General features: G+C 35.9%; 1 protein-coding gene across 1 annotated transcript; it reads right to left on the bottom strand.

The window, feature by feature from the left end:
* Positions 1 to 1,373: 1,373 nt before the first annotated feature.
* stpg2 (sperm-tail PG-rich repeat containing 2) lies at positions 1,374 to 18,702 on the bottom strand. Its single transcript, XM_016284680.1, has 14 exons — positions 18,505 to 18,702; positions 17,363 to 17,472; positions 17,129 to 17,278; positions 15,583 to 15,747; positions 13,641 to 13,756; positions 12,904 to 13,015; positions 11,313 to 11,414; positions 10,874 to 11,033; positions 9,613 to 9,776; positions 5,580 to 5,672; positions 3,577 to 3,745; positions 3,124 to 3,239; positions 2,515 to 2,661; positions 1,374 to 1,454 (listed from the first exon to the last, which is right to left on the bottom strand). The coding sequence occupies exons 1-13, from the start codon at positions 18,608 to 18,610 to the stop codon at positions 2,527 to 2,529; spliced, it is 1,698 nt and encodes a 565-aa protein (XP_016140166.1). The 5' UTR covers positions 18,611 to 18,702; the 3' UTR covers positions 1,374 to 1,454; positions 2,515 to 2,526.
* Between the last annotated feature and the right edge of the window lie 2,054 nt (positions 18,703 to 20,756).

Here is a 20,756-nt window from a genome sequence, read left to right as displayed (position 1 = left end):
AAGATTTTGTTGCACCCTCAGATTCCAGATTTTTAAATAGTTGTATCTCGGCCAAATATTGTCCTATCCTAACAAACCATACATCAGTGGAAAGCATATTTATTCAGCTTTCATGTGATGTATAAATCTCAATTTTGAAAAATTGACCCTTATGACTGATTTTGTGGTCCAGGGTCACATATTGTTGTAAATCACTAATTTTTGTTATTGGATGACCTACTCGATAAAAACGCAACAAGAGAAACATATAATCAACAGCTACTATTACAGAGAAAAAGGAGAGCCGCCAGCAGCTGAATTTGTCTGGACAAAATCGGACCAACAAGATCTAAAAGCTGCTGAATTTTTAAGTTTGAGTGCACATATACATTACATGGCTCCACAGACGGCGGTGTCTTTGATTTTGCACAACTATTATATTCGTATGGAATGAGATGTAAAGAACTGTCAAAAGTGATAAGGTGTGACCAGACCAACCTTATGAAAGTATGACTTACAGAAGGTATACTTCACTAAGAATGTTTGGAGAAACACAGGTACAGGTTAAGATACAACTTAAGAACGACATAGCGTTAAGAAGGTTTTGGGAAACGCAGCCCTGGGCTTTGGAATGTGCTTCCCCCCCATGAGAGCCTAATTTCTTCCAGCTCTGTCTCCACTGTCCGTCGCCATGTTGTTCTTGGCCTGCCACATTTGCGTTTGCAAGGTGGTGTCCAACGCAAAGCCACTTTAGGTATCCTTTCACAGGACATCCTATGTACATGATTGAGCCATCTTAATCGGCCTATCTTGATCTCCTGAGATATGTTATTTGATCTTGTCTTTTTGGACAGATTGGTATTGGTATGGTATATGTAACAGATCTTTCTAAGGCAACTATTATGGAAGGCATCTATCTTGCGCATGTCTACTTTCACTACTCTCCAACATTCAGAGGCATACAAAAGCACTGATTTAACATTGCTGTTGTAAAGCTTGATCTTTGTTTTGAGGCTTAGCTGTTTGGACATCCATATGGTTCTGAGTCTGCTAAAAGATCAAACAAATGTGTTAAGATTCTTAAATCAACAAACATTTAAGAAAAATTACATCATTTAAGTCTGTTTTTTTCTGAGAAATTTACCAAAATAAAGTTTATGACAAGACAAAGAGCAAGAGAAAGCATTACTTAATTCAAAGGGAAAACAAGTTTTCATACCCCATTAATAAGTATTTTTTTCTTTTTTTCATGCGTAAACTTCAAAATGTTGTTATATTTTTTCAAAAATGTACATTTGCATCTCAATTATGTACCATGTACCTTCATTTAAGAATATTTGGTTACACTTTATTTTAAGGTGTTTAATGTGTGTGTGTGTGTGTGTGTGTGTGTGTGTGTGTGTGAGACAGGAACTCCTGGGAAGCATGTGTTTAATAGGAGAGGCTTAGCCGAGGTCTTTTTGGAAGTGTGTGACCTGAAAAAAAATTAGAATACAAGAATTTTAGAATTTTAAAACCTGCTTCTAAAAAAAGTTTTATATATTTTCTATACTTTTATATTCTTCTTTGTTTTGCATTACTGATATATTTTTTTTTATTTGACTAATATTACATTATTGTATTTTGAAAGACAGAACTAGATCCACAGAGATTATTTATATAATACAGTCTTCATTTGAATAATTAAGAGATTTCTAAAGATACTAATGCTACTTCTTTAATTTTTGTTCCGTTCATAGATTGGTACTTTCTTAGTTCACTCTACACTGTTATTTTGCATTATTTTACATTACTAACTTCATTCCTTATTGTTGTACACATCAGTAGTAAATCAAAAATCACAAGTGAGATCTATTTCGTTTTATATACAGCAATGAGATCAGATAAGAGCATTTTGCCCAAATAACCTCATGTCTATTTTTCAACAATTGAATTCATTAAATTCTCCCAAACAGTGTTATTTAGTATCACTAAGATACTATTATAGTTTTTATTAATACTTGGAATCAGTTTTTATTTTTATTTTTTATATTTTATATGTCCATTGTGTTTTTGTCATTTTTAGTAGTGTGTGTGTGTATGTATATATATATATACACACACACACACATATATATATATAGACACATACAAATGCTTTTGACATAAAAAAGTAAATTTACATAGAAATAAAGCTAAATCAAAACAGTGAATCTGAGAGCCAGATCTCCTGTTATCCATCATGCAGTGAGCAGACTCACATGCCATTAATTAAACATCTAATTAGAATATGTAAATCAAAAAAATATGATGCATGTTTTATTTGACCATCTTTGGTTTTAGGAGATCAATCGGCCATTCAGAGGGAATATAATATCAGAGCTCATGCTGCTCCTGTGGTGAATCTGTGTGTAACAGTGATGCTAGTCTCAATAAAACAGACAGGAGAGCAGGAGAGAGTCATCTTTTCTCTTTTCTGAGTCGAACAGACCACTAAAAACCTCAAGAACGCCTCAATCACTGAAACCAAACTTAATCTCAATCAGTCTCACTGACCTTTGACCTGAGTTAGGCACTGCTGTGAGCAGAGGGTTTTCTCAAAGACCTGCGTGAAGATAAAGATCTCATGCTGGACACCAAAGGATCATGAAGCATCACGTTGAAGGTGCCTTTCAGAACCGTGTCCATGATGCCCGGACTCAACTACAACACACACAGCCAGAGTGTGACACATAATGTAGAGGAAATACATCTTGTTTAATACATATATTTTATTTGATCACAGTAAAATGTTTCAGCCAGTGTAATTTATTTCTAAATAAATAAATATGATTATTGTTATTATTAATATTATATAAAGAATTATATATATATAATTTTAAATTATTTTTCAAATGTATTTGTTTTAAATAAATTTTTCAATACATATAAAAATGAATCAATAATTAATTAATTTAATTAATAAAAAAAATTATACATAAATTAACTTAAATGATTTTAGCAAATGGCTGCAATATAACAAAGAGTGAAAAATTTAAGGGGGTCTGAATACTTTCCGTACCCACTGTATATATATAATATGTATATCATTTATATATACATATACAGTATATATACACACACACACATAAATATACATGTTACATAAATATATGCAATACATACCTCATATGCTCCGGGTCCAGGGGTCTTGTCTTTAGGGCTTTTAAAGCGATCTTCTTTTGAGACAATCAGTGCAAGTTTTGAGCCTGATTTAACATCTGGACTATAATGAGCCGGACCTGAAAACCACAAATAAAAAACAGCTAGTTTAGCTTGAATACTTATACATAACACATGTTTAAAAACGCAGTTTACATGGAGAAAACTCCACGTTTTGTCGGTAACGCATGAGCAGAGGATCCCAGGCACACAACAGCAGTCCCAATCAGACAACTTTTAAAGAAAACAAATATACAACCTTCACATTTCTGCTTTTAATCACTGAATGTTTAGCCCCATAGACTTCCCGTGTAATATTTCTGCTTTGTTTGTTTCAGCAAATCAACAGCAGGCCGCATATGCTATGAAGATGAAGTTAGCGTAGGTTCCTTTAATAACGGTCAGAGCTGGGGTCACCTGGGGTTTCAGGGTCGTAGTGGAGGAAGGCGGCGTCTCTGGGGGCGGCAGACAGGAAGCAGCTCTGTCGTTTGCGTGCTTTCTCGTTCCGCGGCTCGCTGTAGTGATGGAGGCCGTGTATCCTCTCAAACGATTCGCTCACGTTATATGAGCTTGGCGGAGGTGTATCCTGCCAAGAGAAATCTAATATCTAACCACAGCATCATAAACATCATCTGCACAATGTATTTACAGCAAGTACATATGAGTGCATTGCTGCGAACACAATTTTTGCTTGTTCCTACAAAACTAATGACGAGTCAAATTGCTAGAGATGCTGTACATAGAAATTAAACTGTACAGAACTAGAAATATTCCAGTTATTTAGACGTGTATGTAACTATAGCACATTTGTATAATTGCATTCGGATCATTTTGGCACGACTGTAATCATGTCAGCAAACGAAAATCAACTAACCTCAAAATTCAAAATATAGATGTCAGTCAAGAGTGACAAGTCTAATGAATAAATATGCAAAGACCGTTTTGTGAATTAAGCCACAGTCAAAACACACACACTCACAGAGTTGCATGTCTTGTTTATAGAGCTGTGTAAATAGAAGCTGGGCAGAGAGGCAGAGAGAGAGAAACATCTAGATGGGTGAAGCTAACCAAACCTGTCAGGAACAAGACTATTTTTAAGACCATTAAAATGTTTTGTATTATGAAATCATTGTCATGACAATGAAACAAAATTGTAAATTCCCCTTTGTGTGATGCAAAAACACAATGTAAATTCTACAATATTTATATTTTATGGTGAATTGAAATATAATGTATTATTTAAAATAATAATAATTATTATTATTACATGGATAGCACCTTTCATACATAAAATGCAATTCAAAGTGCTTCACATGTCAGAACATAAAAACAAAAGAAGAAAACAAAAACATAATGAAAAGACATCAAAGTAAAAGTGTAAAATTAGGATAACAACAACAACAGTATTAATAATAATAATTATTATTATATTTGTTTTTATTTGTTCATCCCAATAACAATAATGTGAACAATAATGCTTTAACTAACTTTTTTTTTTTTAAATCATTAAGAATAATAAGAATTACAAAAAAAAAACGAAAAAGTACAACTTTCCAAGGCATTATTGTAATTTATTATACATGTGCTAAACTGACATTAAAATAATGTTGATGCAAAACATCATAATCCTAACATTACGCTTCATGCAACATAAAATGTCACATTTCTTTCTTTTGATTTTGTGGTGAAATGTGATCTGGGTGAGATTTGGTGGGACTGACGCAGACGGCGGTGTGTGTGTGGTGTTATTTGTGAGGGAGCAGACATGTGTCTAATAAAAGCAAGGTGAGGCGCTGGGCTCATAATGAAATATTTGCAGCATCTGCATCAGAGCGTCTGAGTCAAACAATCTCTAGGTTACACACTTTCACATACGGACACTTCTGCGTTCTCATATCTTGCGCTGTATAATTACTGATGTTAGATATGGACAAGATTTAATCGGAACTCTCCATGAAGCCAAACTATCAGGGCTTTCCCACTGAATTCAAGTTTATGCAAACACACACACACACAGACACATTAAAAATGAACTTTTAGGACAGGCTGTGTTTGAATTATTACTGAGAAAACTTGCATTGCTCAGAGTTTACTCTTTTATAGCTCAGAACATGTAGTTTCAGTGAAGCTTTATTTCAAGTATCAACTTCTTCCTTAGACATAAATGAGTCACAGTCGACATACAGTCAGAATATAAAGCTAAAAATAAATGTGGAGCAGTTTAGATCATTTGTTCTGAGAAGAATTTGATGAGAAATGTTTGAGTTCATGTTAACATCTCTTGTTTTGTTTTTTTTGCAGATTTTAGTATCTTGGCAACTCTCGATATCAAAAGTATAGAAACTATTGAGCTATTAAAGTGTGATTTTTCTTCCCTATGAGAGTCTAAATGTGAATTTGGAGTGTTGTGTGTGTCTTACTTTGGCGAACAGTGAACCCACAAGTCTGTCAGTGGCTGATTTAAAAGCAGCTGTACTCTGTTTCTTATATAACGCTTCAGTTGTTTTCTCCACCTGCGGCAAACACAAAAGAAAGAAAATATACAAGATTACTACAAGTTATTACTACAAGCTTCTTTAGAATACTTGGTTCTGATCGGTCAATCACAGCATTCCGCAGTCAAATATTTATGTATAATGACTGATTCATATTAATGAGCTTTACTGAGATTCAAATAACACTTACATTTAGGTCTGTTCTTCTCATAATTGGAGTATAGCACACAAGTCATACGTTTACATTTACATTTTATAATACTTGCATGACAGCTGCTGATCACTGTCTACTTCCCGTGTATGAAAAAAAGCATAGTGGAAATTCTCCGAAACATCTCTTCCACAGAAGAAAATGAATTAAATGCGTTTGGAACAACATAAAGGTGAATACATGATGACAGATCTTCTACTTTTGGGTCAAATATTTCTTTTTATGATGGGCTGGTGTAGTTTTAGCAGTCTGCGTGGTCTCTGTCGACAGAAAAAACTCCTCTCTGGTTCAGCTTCTAATGGAAAATCATAATCTCCACTATCGTGACGCTAGAGATAAGATGCAGCAGGTCCTCATCTCAGACTCAGGTTGAGTTGAGAATGAAATACTAGCTTTCTGCAAAATATATATACACTATTTTTTTTTACAAATTTCAGTGTTGGTTAAGTTACTCTAAAAAAGTAATTAAAGGGATAGTTCACTCAAAAATGAAAATTCTGTCATTAATGACTCACCCTCATGTCGTTCCAAATCTGTAAGACCTTCGTTCATCTTCGGAACACAAATTAAGATATTTTTGATGAAATCCGAGAGCTCTCTGACCCTCTGTAGACAGCAACACAACTCACAGGTTCAAGGCCAAAGGTAGTAAAGACATCATTAAAATAGTCCTTGTGACAACAGTGGATCAACTGTAATGTTATGAAGCTACGAAAAAAACTTTTTGTGCACAAAGAAAACAAAAATAACAACTTCAATCAACAATTTCTTCTCTTCTGTGTCAGTCTTTGACACACGTTCACTAGTCGGCGTTCAGACTTCGAACGTCCATCTCTCTTAGTTCATCATCTGTATATTCTGGTTCAAATAAGTATGGCTGGGCAAGAAAGCTGACACAAAAGAGAAGAATTTGTTTTCTTTGCGCACAAAATATTCTCGTAGCTTCATAAAATTATGGTTAAACCACTGACGTCACATGGACTATTTTAACAGTGCTCTTACTACCTTTCTGGGCCTTGAACGTGGTGGTTCCCTTGCTGTCTGGAGGGTCAGAAAGCTCTCGGATTTCATCAAAAATATCGTCATTTGTGTTCCGAAGATGAACGAAGGTCTTATGGGTTTGGAACGAAATGAGGGTCAGAAATTAATGACAGAATTTTAATTTTTGGGTGAACTATCGCTTTAATTACTAGCTACTAATTACATCTTCAACAGTGGAATCAGATTACTGTACTAATTACTCTAAAAAGTATTACATTACTTATTACTACTAATACATAGGCATAAAAGTGCTATTTTAATTCTTTCAAATTAATAACTTTGCAGGAAGGTATATCTCCAGGGAGAGGATTCCTGCATTAAAACCATACATTACATGTTAAATGTTGATGTTAAATCCACTATTGTTTTATATAGAATTGTTCTATAGTCCATACAGTATACAATGCAATTACATCAGAAGTAACTGTAATTAATTAATACTTTTTCAAGGGAAATGGAATTATATATATATTGCAGTAATTACTTAGTAATGCATTACACCCAACACTGAATACAATACACATCATGAAGGACATTTGTAGTTGCTATTACTTCCGGTTCATTTGTCACACCTGCAATGGAAGGTCTAATCAAGTGCACTGCATTGTGGGATACAGTATCCCCCACAGTGTGCTCTGTTTGCATATTGGACATTTTGGCAAATGCAGTAGGTCATCTGCATGTGCACTCGATGGACAAAAGTTTGGGGTCAGCAAGAGATTTTTTTTTTTGTTCAAGGATTCATTAAATTGATCAAAAGTGTGAGTAAAAAAAGTCGGTGAGAATCTACAGGGCCAGCAGGATTCATTCACTGCTCTTATCTATGCAGACAGAGACCGTGAACGAGGAACAAAAGCAGAGGAGAGTCCATAAAGACCTCCACTGGGGTCCGTTTGCTTCAGGAATCAGGCCAGCTGGACACTCACACTGGAAATGATGGACGTTTCCGAGGAAAACAGCCCATAAAGGCCCAATGTCCCGAGTTTACTGTGAATAACTTCAGAGGCAGCGACTGATTCGGCAGCCACAACACACACTGTTATCATCCTGAATCTGTTATTCTAACAAAAACCTACCACAGAGTTTGCCAAAAGACCACAGTTACTATAGTTACTGTTACTACAGAAGAACCATAACTAGATCTAAAGAAAATATGATGCTTATGCTTGCAAAACTACTCCATCGATGCTACAATGATGTGGTCGCTAGGGTTTTCTGGGAGGTTGCTATGTAGTTGTTGTTTCTTTCGCTCCTCCTCCTAAGAATCGACACTCACGTTGGTTGCCAAATTGAGAATGCGCAATAGGAACAAGTGCAAATGACAATGAAAGGCAAAGAGCCTTACACTGTAAGTTAATGAATTGATTTAACAGCATTTAAATATGGGGGGTGCGGGGGGGGGGGGGGGTTTAGGTATGGTAGAACCCAGTTCTGACTCAGGGGCCGTTTACACGACAACGTTTTCAGCCAAAAACGGGACACTTATTATGCGTTTTGCCTGTTCGTTTACACGACAACAGCGTTTTGGGGACTGAAAATGCATATTTTTGAAAACGGGTTTCAAAGTGCACGTTTTTGAAATCGCCATCGTTATCGTTTCCGTGTAAACACCAAAAAACGTGAATCTTTGAAAACTGTGACATCATGCGCGCGCGTAGTATGTGTTAGGTATGTAGACATGCGCAGTACGTGTCGATTTTAAAGGCAAGCACGAAAAAACATACACAACAATGGCGGAGTATATGTACTATTGTTGCTGCTCAAGAGTTTGCTAACGCTTCTTCAGCAAAGTGTGGATTTACTTCACCAATATTACAACCAACAGCGGAGACACATCATATACACACGGCACCAGGTACTGTTCACTAACAAGGTGACAGCGCCAACTACTGGCCTGGTATACGTAATACAGTGTTTTTGGCCATTTTCGCGGATATGTGTAAACGCGAATCGTTTTGAAAACATTGTCGTGTATACGTGAAAATTTTTAAAAACACAAGGGAAAAACTTTTCCGTTTTTGACTACATCGTTGTCGTGTAAACGTAGCCTCAGTTCATTTGCTGGCTTCCATGGCTGTAATATGGCTGTGTTTTCTACCAACTGGCAACCCGGGGTGTCAAAATCCTATTGGGTAAACCAGCAGTGGGCGGAGTCACCAAAACAGACATTCAGACACAGAACGCACATTTCAAAGTAGAATTGAGTAGAATTCAAAGTAGAATTAAAACTGAGCATTTTTCCGAATTATTTGAAAACATAGTATTTTATGCTTTAGTACAGTCAAAAAAAATTATATACAGGACTGTTAATTCTGACCGCTTGGAAAAGCAAAAGCACACCTCTCCTGACCAGGCCAACAAGCAATTCAAGTCTGCATTCACGTCTGCTGCATGAATGATTGATACTTCATTTAAAAACCTCACCCTGAGCACCAGCAACAGTAATTAATAGTGGCATTTGCCATTAAGTGCAGCAATTGCGGTATTTTGGCTAAACCTATGGTATGTTTTGAAAGGATAGGCTCTAGATTGTAGACTGACATTTAGTGAATGCTGAGAAATATTCAGTTCAAGGGGATTTATGGAAGATTTATTCGATTCATTGGATGATACTCTCAAAAAGTCTGAAAAAGCTCCCAAGGGCGCTGGCAGATTAGCGCACAATAGACAATGAGTGCACACTTTCTGGGTTGAAGAAGTGCTCACCTTGTACTGAGTCGGCCCCGGGCGGCTCATTTCCTCTTTGCTGGGGAGGAAAAGCCGGCGCGGTGCAATAGAGCCGAAGGCGCCCTTCCTCGTGCTCTTCAGACAGGCTTTCTTTAAACTCTCATAAGCCAGGCCATACTCAAACACATTATAGGCACCGGGACCTAGACATGCATGAGTTAGACGATTAGTTACTACTGGAGCTGCGCTTACTAGGGCTGTTTGATATTGATGGCTGTTCAAAAGTTTGAGGTTGGTAAGATTTTTTTTTTTTTTTAAGGAAGTCTTTTCTGCTCACCAAGGCTGCATTTACTTGATAAAAGTACAATAAAAACTGCAATATTTTGAAATATTTTTACTATTTAGAATAACTGTTTTCTATTGTAATATTTGTTCAAACATAATTTATTCCTGTGATGCAAAGTTGTATTTTCAGCATCTTTACTCCAGTCTTCAGTGTCACATGATCCTTCAGAAATCATTCTAATATGCTGACTTGCTGCTCAAGAAACATTTCTGATTATTATCAATGTTGAAAACAGTTGTGCTGCTTAATATATTTTTGTAAACTGCGATAAAATGTATTTTTGTAGGATTCTTTGATGAATATAAATTTCAAAAGCACAGAATTGATTGGAAATATAAACATTTTGTTATTTTATAAACATCTTTACTGTCACGCTTGACCAATTGAATGTGTTTTTGCTGACTATAAAACTATTTCATGGGTTAAATCAGGTAAAAATAGATTTTTAATTGCAGGTTAACACTTTTTACAGTGTAGTTCATTGTGTTCATTGCACTTTGACTAGTTTGAATGTAATTACTGATAAAGAAAATTAAATTACAAACTGAAAATACATCAAATTCAGTAGAAAGTAGTTCAATGGAAGGCAACAAAAAAGTTTTCATGAAATAACATCTCAAGACTACTTTGAAGCAAAATAGTAGGCTACACTAGTATACCAAGCACTTTTGGCATACTACTTTCAATGTACTATGATTTGTGATGCACTAATTGTAATTTTGCATACTAGACAGTATGCAATTTAAAATGCATCTTGAGTGTTTTGATTGGTTGCTTTGAAAGTAGCTTGAAATCTGATTGGCTGCTGTTGTAAAGCATTTGTGTAGCAGTATGAAATCTAGTGCATTGTCCCTCTGGCAAGCACAGCCCAAATCTGACCTCTGTGTGTTTCACAGATAAAAGACATTTTGCATTCAGTATACTGAACAAAATCACATTCACACAGGACCAAACCTGGCGTAGCTTTCGATCTGTTTTCTGGCAGGAAGCGTACAGCTGTCAGGCCGAAAGGATTCTTCTTCACCCCTCTGCCTTTCTTCAGGATCTCCAGAGCACAGCGCGGGTCATCGTACGCACCTACAGGGGGCGTCTCATCCTTCACCGGACTGAACCGCTACAGAAAACAACACAATACTGAGATCAGATGAAAGTGACATGAAGAGGCATTCACAAAACTTTTTACTTCTATCATTACATTTTACTAAAAGATTATAATTACTATTTAAATAATGTGCGTGGATGAGATGTGTATTAAAATGAATACACAGAAATGTGTATTAAACAAGTAAATAAGGTCTAATTTGATTTCATGTGACTTCAGGAGAGTTTTTTCCAGAGCAGCTGTTATTAGCAGCGGGTATGCATGTCCATAAATAAAGGAGTTTGTTGTTGCCTGAGCTTGAGACAGGAAGGGTGGACTCAACACAGGAGCGTGTGGGTTACTGGCCGTCTCAAACTGACTCTTTATGTAGTATCGCCCTGGTCCTGGGACACCCTAAAAATACACACACACTTATGAAAAATGCACACATAATGAAAACCAAAGTTATTTGAAAAGCATCCATGCAGAAACGCATCTAAATTTGAGCTCAGGTCTTGTTGCAATAGTGCCCTCCACAGACAAGACAAAACATCTACATGCAAGCTTGCAAAATAATACTCTTAAAAATCTAACTCTTTGAAACGGAACAGTTTGTTGAGCCTTTGAAAAGTTTGAATATGTGCAATTTGAATATCATATTTCAAATATGAGGCTTATATAGTATGATATAGTAAGAATATAGAAGAAAAACACCTCAGTTTTATTCAGATATTCATATGGCCAAAAAGTAAGATGAAACTCTGATAATAAGTTTGAAATGTAAATCAATGAGATCTTTATAACAGTATAGCAGATACTTACATAAAATTCATATAAATATCAGAAGGCATGTAGTAGATTGTGTACAACAGGGGGAAAAAATGTATCAAATATGATATAGGAATTTAAGTTATCATATCAGTGTGTTTCAAAATTGTCATTATTTGGGCATCAAGTGACACAGAACCAGTGTTGGCGAAAGTTACTTTTAAAAGTAATGCATTACAATATTGCGTTACTCCATAAAAAAGTAACTAATTACGTTACTTAGTTACTTTTCATGGAAAGTAATGTGTTACGTTACTTTTGTGTTACTTTTTTAATCTGGACAGGGCTTGCTTGTTTGTTTTTAAAATAAAAAAGTTATATTTTTGGCAAATATAAAAGCCTTTTCACACCAAAAGTGAAATGAATAAGCCTCAGGCTGAAGGGAAAGTACATTTACATCCGTACAGTAGAATGCAGAAGAAGACATTTCAACACACTTCAGCAATAAACAAAGACACACAAATGTTGTCTAGAGTAATTTTTGCTTATTAGTACGCTTGAACTGGATCATCGAAGCTCAGAAGCAAAGACATTGCTTAATAGAATGGGATTAAATACATTAAGCATATTTGTGTTGTTTAACATTTAATTATTGCAGGTTTGCGTCATATTCTGAGTTGCATTATTTTTATTCATTTTGAGGAATACTGAATCTGTAATTTTTTTTTTGTGAGTGAGATGAATTAATGCATATTCATATTTATTGTAGAACTACAGTAGCATCTTCTGATTTCTCTCAACATGAGGACAGGAGAGCTGTCAATCAATAAATTGACAAAAAAAGTAACTTGCGTTACTTATTTGAAAAAGTAACTCAGATATTCTCTTGTAAATTAAAAAGTAATGCGTTACTTTACTAGTTACTTGAAAAAAAGTAATCTGATTACGTAACTCGCGTTACTTGTAATGCGTTACCCCCAACACTGCACAGAACTGACACACTTTGGCTGTAACTTGCAGCTTCAACGGCATCAAATGTCTTTGTAAATAAAAATCACCAAGCGTCCAAAACGACTTCCTCTGATAGCTACACATGTGTAACAGAGACTAAATACAAAGGATATGAGGTTTAAACCTTCTTCTCCTCCTGTAGAGCCACCAGCTCGTGGTACCGAGGGATGACCAGCTCTGAACGGCCTCTCTGCTCTCGCCTGAGATTCACATTCTCACAGAGGACAGCGTGATCCCTGATACACACAAACACACACACAGGGATACACAAAGTCAAGCATTTAATCAAACACACCATACAGTGCTGCAGGGATGATGTATTTTTGGTATCATCATAAAGTCAATGGGTTTTTTGAATGGGTTTTTGATTAAATTCCGTAGTTAAACACAAGCTCAAGATATTTTCAATTTTTATTGTGCAACATAAAATAGATCAGTAATACCCCCTTGTGAATTTTTAAGAAGCTTAATGGCTAAGTCATGTGACTGTGGTGTAGTTCATTTATAGCCAACATTTAGCTTTTTACTTTTGCCGATTATATTTCGGCTTCGAAATTCATAGAAGTTGTGTTCCTTTTTGAAGATTATCATGATGAACAAAACATGTAAAAATCATAAACTTTTTTTGGACACAGATTTTTTTTTTCTGCAGTGATCCAAAAGACAATAGGAAAATCTTGAAATGTTGAGTTTTGTGCACAGTGTTCATCAGACGGTCAGAGAACAGACTGCATGCAGTTGGTCCGTAGCTAAAATTTATTCTGAAGCATCTGCACATGGAAAACCTTCAGAATAAATTTTGCAAGACAATGCGAACGCTGCTGTGCTACAGCTAAGACAATCTGCATCAATCAAACTCACTCTTGTAGATCATAATGTCCTGGTCCAGGTCCGTCTCCACCCGTTGCCTGCTCTCTCCGGCCCGACATCTTCCCGAAATGCACACCTTTATACTTCAGAGAGGACGACAGATCCTCCTATAAAACACCAAAAAAAAAACTAAGATATTTTTCAATATATTTTTTTATGATTTCAATCCTTTCACCTTGAATGTTTGTTCCTGAGCCCAACTCACTTGTCATCGGATAATAATACAGATTTATGTTTTAAAGAGAATCTATTATAGCGCATACTATAACATTCAAAGTCCACTAAGACCATTTACTGTATTGAAACTAAACTGCAAAAAAAAAAACTCATAATTCAGAAAATATCGTGATTAGATTATCGAAACTCTCAATACATTAAAAGGAAAACTTCAACATGTCTGCTAAATTAATATTTGAAATATATCAAATGTTATTTGTATGAGGAAGACACCAACTCAAAAAAAATTATATTAACACATTATCAATATTAATATAAAATTGCTCATATAATTATTTTACCAACATAATATTATTTTTTATTCAAACACACTCACTTTTTTCTTATAATTTATTTTTACATTGTCAGATTTTATAAGTAAAAGGTTTTCTAGTATATTTCACAACCTGATTCCTATGTACATTTTTATTTTAGAAATGATATATGAATTATATATTACTTAAAGACAAAACTGATTTATACTGACAGAATGTATTCAGTTTAATTATATTGTACTATTTATTTATTTGTGACCCTGGAGCACAAAAGCAGTGTTAAGTCGCGGGGGTATATTTGTAGCAGTAGCCAAAAATACATTGTATGGGTCAAAATTATTGATTTTTCTTTTATGCCAAAAATCATGTTGCATGAAGATATTTTGTAAATTTCCTACTGTAAATATATCAAAACTTCATCTTTGATTGTAATATGCATTGTTAAGAACTTAATTTGGACAACTTTAAAGGCTTTTTTCTCAATATTTAGATTTTTTTGCACCCTCAGACTCCAGATTTTCATCATTTCATGTATCTCGGCCAAATATTGTAATTTCATAACAAACCATACATCAATGGAAAGCTTATTTATTCAGCTTTCAGGTGATGCATAAATCTCAATTTTGAAAAATTGACCCTTATGACTGGTTTTGTGGTCCAGGGTCACATTTGTTTTACAATTTATTGATATTTACTATACAATATTGAGTATTAGCCATAATAGATGGTTATTCGTCATAATAAATCGTAAACTGCATTGGCCAAATTTTCAATGTCAGTGCATTCATAATGAAACCTTGATGAAAATGGTTAATTAACCTTGATGAACCTCATTGAGCTGCATGTTTTATGTACACTATGGCTCACTATAGGTTTTGGTCAATAAGTGGTCTTCAGTGAAACTAAAAGTGCAACAAAAGTGTACAAAAAAAAAAAAAGTGCAAAAATAATTGTAAAAAAGTGAGCGAAACTAAATGGGCGGAATATGTGTAATCAACGAGCAAAACCTGAGACGAGAGAGAGAAACAGAGATGCACCATGACGGATGGCCCTGCGCTTTGATAAAGCGTTCTTCCCCCTCTAGAGGAAGTTGGCAGCTCAATGGCAAATGAAAGATGATTTGATTAAAGCTGAGTCCAGCATCTGCTGCATTATTGTAAGTGAATATTGAAATATAACGTAAAGAATAATTACCCAGGGTTTTCGGTCCTGACAGTAAAATGGATGAGTGCTGCGCTTTGTGACTTTTTAAAATAATGCAGCGATCATTAGTAATGGAAATAGGCCTGGCACTAATGATGCAGAGCGGAGGGGCATTAGACGCTCTTCTGTTAATGGACACATCTGACCTCACACACGCACACTCAAAGCACTCCATTAGACGTGTATCTTTTTCACTGAGTGCACATCCATTTACACACACTGCTCGTAATCTGTCTGACCGGTACGGGACTGTAGAAGGCCGGGCCGAGGGTCTGGTCTCTGGTGGGGGGTTTGTGCCGGTGCAGGACACCTTGAGCATCCTCTTCATATCCGAACGCCTGTCCAAGAGACGGGATAGACGGGGCATCAGGATTCAGCAGCAACCTCACCGCTTTAGAGACGGCCTGCAGACATTGTAATGACATATAATCAAATATGCATATCAGACCATTATCAGAGAGAGATTCATTACAGCTGCAAGGGAAAAGTATGCAAACCCTTTGGGTTTACCAGGATAGTTGCATTAATTGTGAATAAAATACTTCTCGAAATATTTTGGGGGAAATGTGATTAATTGGTGTGAAAATGTCAAACACACCTTTATATAAAAAAAAAATTATATATGTATTTTGTTATATATAGAAATTTGTTATATTTTTATAACAAATTTAATTTGTTAGAAAAAAATAATTTATCATTTGTTACAAAATATAATTTATGTTGTTTAAAAACACTTGCTATCATATGCAAAATTTAAAAAATGCAATGATCCTACAAAACAGGGTTTATTATCTATTATTTATTTATTATAGGGTTTATGCAAAATATAATTTGTTATACTTTTATAACAAATATAATGTGTTACAAAATACAATTTATTGTAATCTGTTACAAAATACAATGTTATGTATAATAAAACATGTACTTGTTATATTTTTATATTTATATTTCTGTTGTATTTTTATATATTATAATTTTTTTTATTTTTAGAACAAATATAATTTGTTATAAAATACAATTTATTCAAATTTGTGACAACATATAATTTGTTTTATTGTTACATTTTTAACAACATTTGGATAAATGGTTATATCTTTATAACTCTGAATAATAAAATTAAATTATAGTTCATATGATAATCCAAACTTTTATTTTGTTATTTGTGACCCTGGAGCACAAAAGCAGTGTTAAGTCGCTGGGGTATATTTGTAGCAATAGCCAAAAATACATTGTATGGGCCAAAATTATAGATTTTTCTTTTATGCCAAAAATCATTAGGATATTAAGTAAAGGTCATGTTCCATGAAGATATTTTGTAAATGTCCTACCGTAAATATATCAAAACTTCATTTTTGATTAGTAATATGCATTTCTAAGAACTTCATTTGAACAACTTTAAAGGCACTTTTCTCAATATTTTGATGTTTTTGCACCCTCAGATTCCAGATTTTCTAATTGTTGTATCTCGACCAAATATTGTCCTAACAAACCTTACATCAATGGAGAGCTTATTTATTCAGCTTTCAGATGATGCATAAATCTCAATTTCGAAAAATGTACCCTTATGACTGGTTTTGTGCTCCAGGGTCACATACAGAATAATTAGTTATATTTTTATAACAAATATAATTTGCTATAAAATACAATTTATTATAATTGGTTACAAAATATCATTAGTTTTATTGTTACATTTTTAACAACACTTGGATAAATGGTTATATGTAACTTGATATCGCATCATAATAAAAAAATGAGTCCATTTGATAACCCAAACTAATGTCTCACCTTTGGGCTCTTCTCTGGATTGGTTTGTCTTTTCCCTGCAGGTGAAACATCGTTTGTAACATTGTACGCTCCCGGTCCCGGCACATCTGACACCACGTCATCAAAGCGCTTGCAGCGATTCTGAAGACTCTTTCCTCCCAAAATGTGATTCTGCAAGATTCCAGTTATAAGTTCGCATTCATCACTGATATTAATTGCTTGCGAGGTGATGTTATAAAAAAAAATGTTATGTACCCTGTTGATGTCACTGTTGTACTGTCCTGGTCCAGGAGCGAGGGGACCACTGCCTGACCCCAGGAACCCAGACTCTCTACTGGACAGCGAGAGGAAGGGGGCATACGAATCTGGAGAAACAGATAGAAATGATAAATACACTGAACAAAATCATAAACGCAACACTTTTGATTTTGCCCCCATTTGTCATGAGCTGAACTCAAAGATCTAAGACTTTTTCTATGTACACAAAAGGCCTATTTCTCTCAAATATTGTTCACAAATCTGTCTAAGTCTGTGTTAGTGAGCACTTCTCCTTTGCCGAGATAATCCATCCACCTCACAGGTGTGGCATATCAAGATGCTGATTAGACAGCATGATTATTGCACAGGTGTGCCTTAGGCTGGCCACAATAAAAGGTATTATATACTAAATTTTGTTCAGTGTAAATACATACATGATACATACATATATAATTCATATTATTCTTAGCAACAATAATAATAAATTAATAAAAATATATATTATCCTATATATAGTATATAGTATACTATACAATATAGCCAGTCAAAATTTCAACTTTGGGAGGGACTATCCCCGGCCCCCGGGGGGCTATCGACTCGTGGGAGGTGGCGTCGGATAGGGGGCCTCGGGGTCTATCCCCGACCTGAGTTTGGCAGGGTCCGGCCTCGGCCTCAGCGAGATATAGCCGGTCAAAATGTTCAACTTTGGGGGGCGCTATCCCCGGCCCCCGGGGGGCTATCGACTCGGGGGAGGCGGCGTCGGATAAAGGGGCCCTCGAGGTCTATCTTCGACCCCACCTTGTAGATGATCACAGGTGCCCAAACAAATAATAACTAAAAAAGTTTGCATGCACAATCTAATGCCATATGAGAAACTTTTTGAATTCTTTATTCTCCAGTTTTTAGAAAATGCATCTATATACTAGTCCTTTAAATAAAACACTGTATGATCTTAAAAACCTATAGCCTAATGAAACATCAAGAACTCTTCATAGAAAAGAAAAATGGATCTTGGGAAGAAGAAGAAGAGGAAGGCTGCAGAGAAGCACTGAAGAACCTCTTAAGAGTCATTTCTGAGCTTCTTGTCAGGTTTAGGTTTTAAACATAATGACCATTTCCTGTCCAAAAATGAAACTCACCCCTTTTACCGCTCAGAGACCTGCTGATATTATACGATCCTGGTCCAATTTCAGACGTGGTGCCGCTTAATGTCAAATGTGCGAACCTGGGAGCTCGATCATACATGCTGATTCATTATTTATATTTTACAGCGATGAAACGTGTGTAATTAACTAATGTAACAGTGTGAGAGCAGTGAAGTGTCACTGGAGTGCGTCGCCGCGTTGCCTGGGCGTCGGTGTTCATGAATATTAATTAGGTAAATAGAGACGTTCGTAAACTTCCTGAAGCCGCCAGCCACTTAACCTGCTTAATATTCATGAGCTAATTCGTTGCCTGGACACTGAAACGCAGTCACGGGAGGAAAAACACTAAACTATGAAGAGAAAAGTGTTCATTCTCTGCGTCTAACTTCATTCAAACCTCAATAAATAATCAAACAAGCCAACATTTATTCATTTTTTTAACAAGGTTAAACACTAAAATAATAATAATAATGATTAAGTAACGATAAAACGATAACGATAAAAATGATGTTAATAAAACTAACATAACGACAACATAAACAAACACAATGACTGAATAAAACATCGCTTTTTTACATCATTTGTTAAACAAACAAAATCGACTTATTTATACACTTTAGATTTTATAAATTTAGGCCTATATTACTTGCTGAAGTGTATAAAAATTATTAATATAATTTTATAAATATATATTTATATTTATAAAAAATAAATAACATTTATAAATATATAAACTTTATAACTAATATAAGTTATATATTTTTTTTTTTAAAGTACAAACAAATGAGGAAAAGCACAAGCAATGTAGGCCTATAGCCTAAAAAAATAAACGAAGAGCCTAATACAGTATTAGCAGCGTCACAGAAAAAGCCTAAAGCAGAAGTGAAATCACAAAACAAATGAGAAACTTGAGGAAATCATATCTTTTTAATCATTTAAAAAGTTCCATTAATTTATAGTTCCTCTCTGAAGTATTTCTTACAGCCAAAATAAATTGAAAATGTAAAGTTTTGGCTGCTAAAGAAAAACATGAAATTTATAAATAAAGAAACCAATGTTATCAACGTCACGATATTGAATTTCATCGGAAATTTCCTAACAGAAAAAATGCCCAAAGCAGAAGCGAAAGAACAAAGCAAGAGAAACTAGAGTAAATTGTATTTATTTTTTTATTTTTTTTATTTTATAATTTAAAATTAGTCATAGATTTATTATTATAGTTCCTCTAAAGTGTTTTATGGCCCAAATAAATAGACATATAATGTTTTGGCTGCTAAAACGAGATGGTCCTCACTGCAGATCCAGGGGGTTGATCTAGATCCAACTCATCCCACCTTACATATACTTAAACCTACCCGTCTCCACCCCCTGATCCCTAAACCCACCCGTCTCCAGCCCTAAACCTACCCGTCTCCACCCCCTGATCCATAAACCCACCCATCTCCAGCCCTAAACCTACCTGTCTCCAGCCCCTGATCCCTAAACCCACCCGTCTCCACCCTGTGATCCCAAAAACCACCCATATCCAGCACAAAACCTACCCGTCTCCACCCCCTGATCCCTAAACCTACCCGTCTCCACCCCCTGATCCCTAACCCCACCCATCTCCACCCCTAAACCTACCCGACTCCACCCCGATCCCTAAACCCACCTGTCTCCACCCCCTGATTCCTAAACCTACCCGTCTCCTAACCCCTAACCCTAACCCTAACCCAATCTCCACGCCCTAAGCCCTAAACCCACCCATCTCCAGCCCTAAACCTACCCGACTCCACCCCGATTCCTAAACCCACCCATCTCCACCCCTAAACCTACCCGTCTCCACCCCGATTCCTAAACCCAGCCATCTCCACCCCTAAACCTACCCGTCTCCACCCCGATTCCTAAACCCAGCCATCTCCACCCCTAAACCTACCCGTCTCCACCCCGATTCCTAAACCCAGCCATCTCCACCCCTAAACCTACCCGTCTCCACCCCGATTCCTAAACCCAGCCATCTCCACCCCTATACCTACCCATATCCACCCCCTGAGCCCTAAACCCATCCATCTCCAGCCCTAAACCTATCAATCTCCACCCCCTGATCCCTAAACCCACCTATCTCCACCCCTAAACCTACCCGTCTCAACCCCTGAGCCCTAAAGCCACCCATCTCCACCCCTAAACCTACCCGTCTCCACCCCGATTCCTAAACCCAGCCATCTCCACCCCTAAACCTACCCGTCTCCACCCCGATTCCTAAACCC

The sequence above is a fragment of the Sinocyclocheilus grahami genome, unplaced genomic scaffold, assembly GCF_001515645.1.
Source record: "Sinocyclocheilus grahami isolate Dianchi unplaced genomic scaffold, SAMN03320097.WGS_v1.1 scaffold186.1, whole genome shotgun sequence".
In the NCBI taxonomy this organism is placed as follows: domain Eukaryota; kingdom Metazoa; phylum Chordata; class Actinopteri; order Cypriniformes; family Cyprinidae; genus Sinocyclocheilus; species Sinocyclocheilus grahami.
Note: the sequence above shows the minus strand (reverse complement) of the source record. Positions and strands in the feature narration are given on the sequence as shown.

What these genes read in the sequence shown, in the direction of transcription:
- stpg2 (XM_016284680.1), bottom strand. Translation starts at nt 18,610, where the DNA reads ATGTATGATCGAGCTCCCAGGTTCGCACATTTGACATTAAGCGGCACC. An exon ending in ATCCAGAGAAGAGCCCAAAG is followed by an intron (nt 15,748 to 17,128) that starts GTGAGACATTAG and finishes CAATGTCTGCAG; the next exon opens with GCCGTCTCTAAAGCGGTGAG. An exon ending in CCTTCCTGTCTCAAGCTCAG is followed by an intron (nt 11,034 to 11,312) that starts GCAACAACAAAC and finishes TGTTTTCTGTAG; the next exon opens with CGGTTCAGTCCGGTGAAGGA.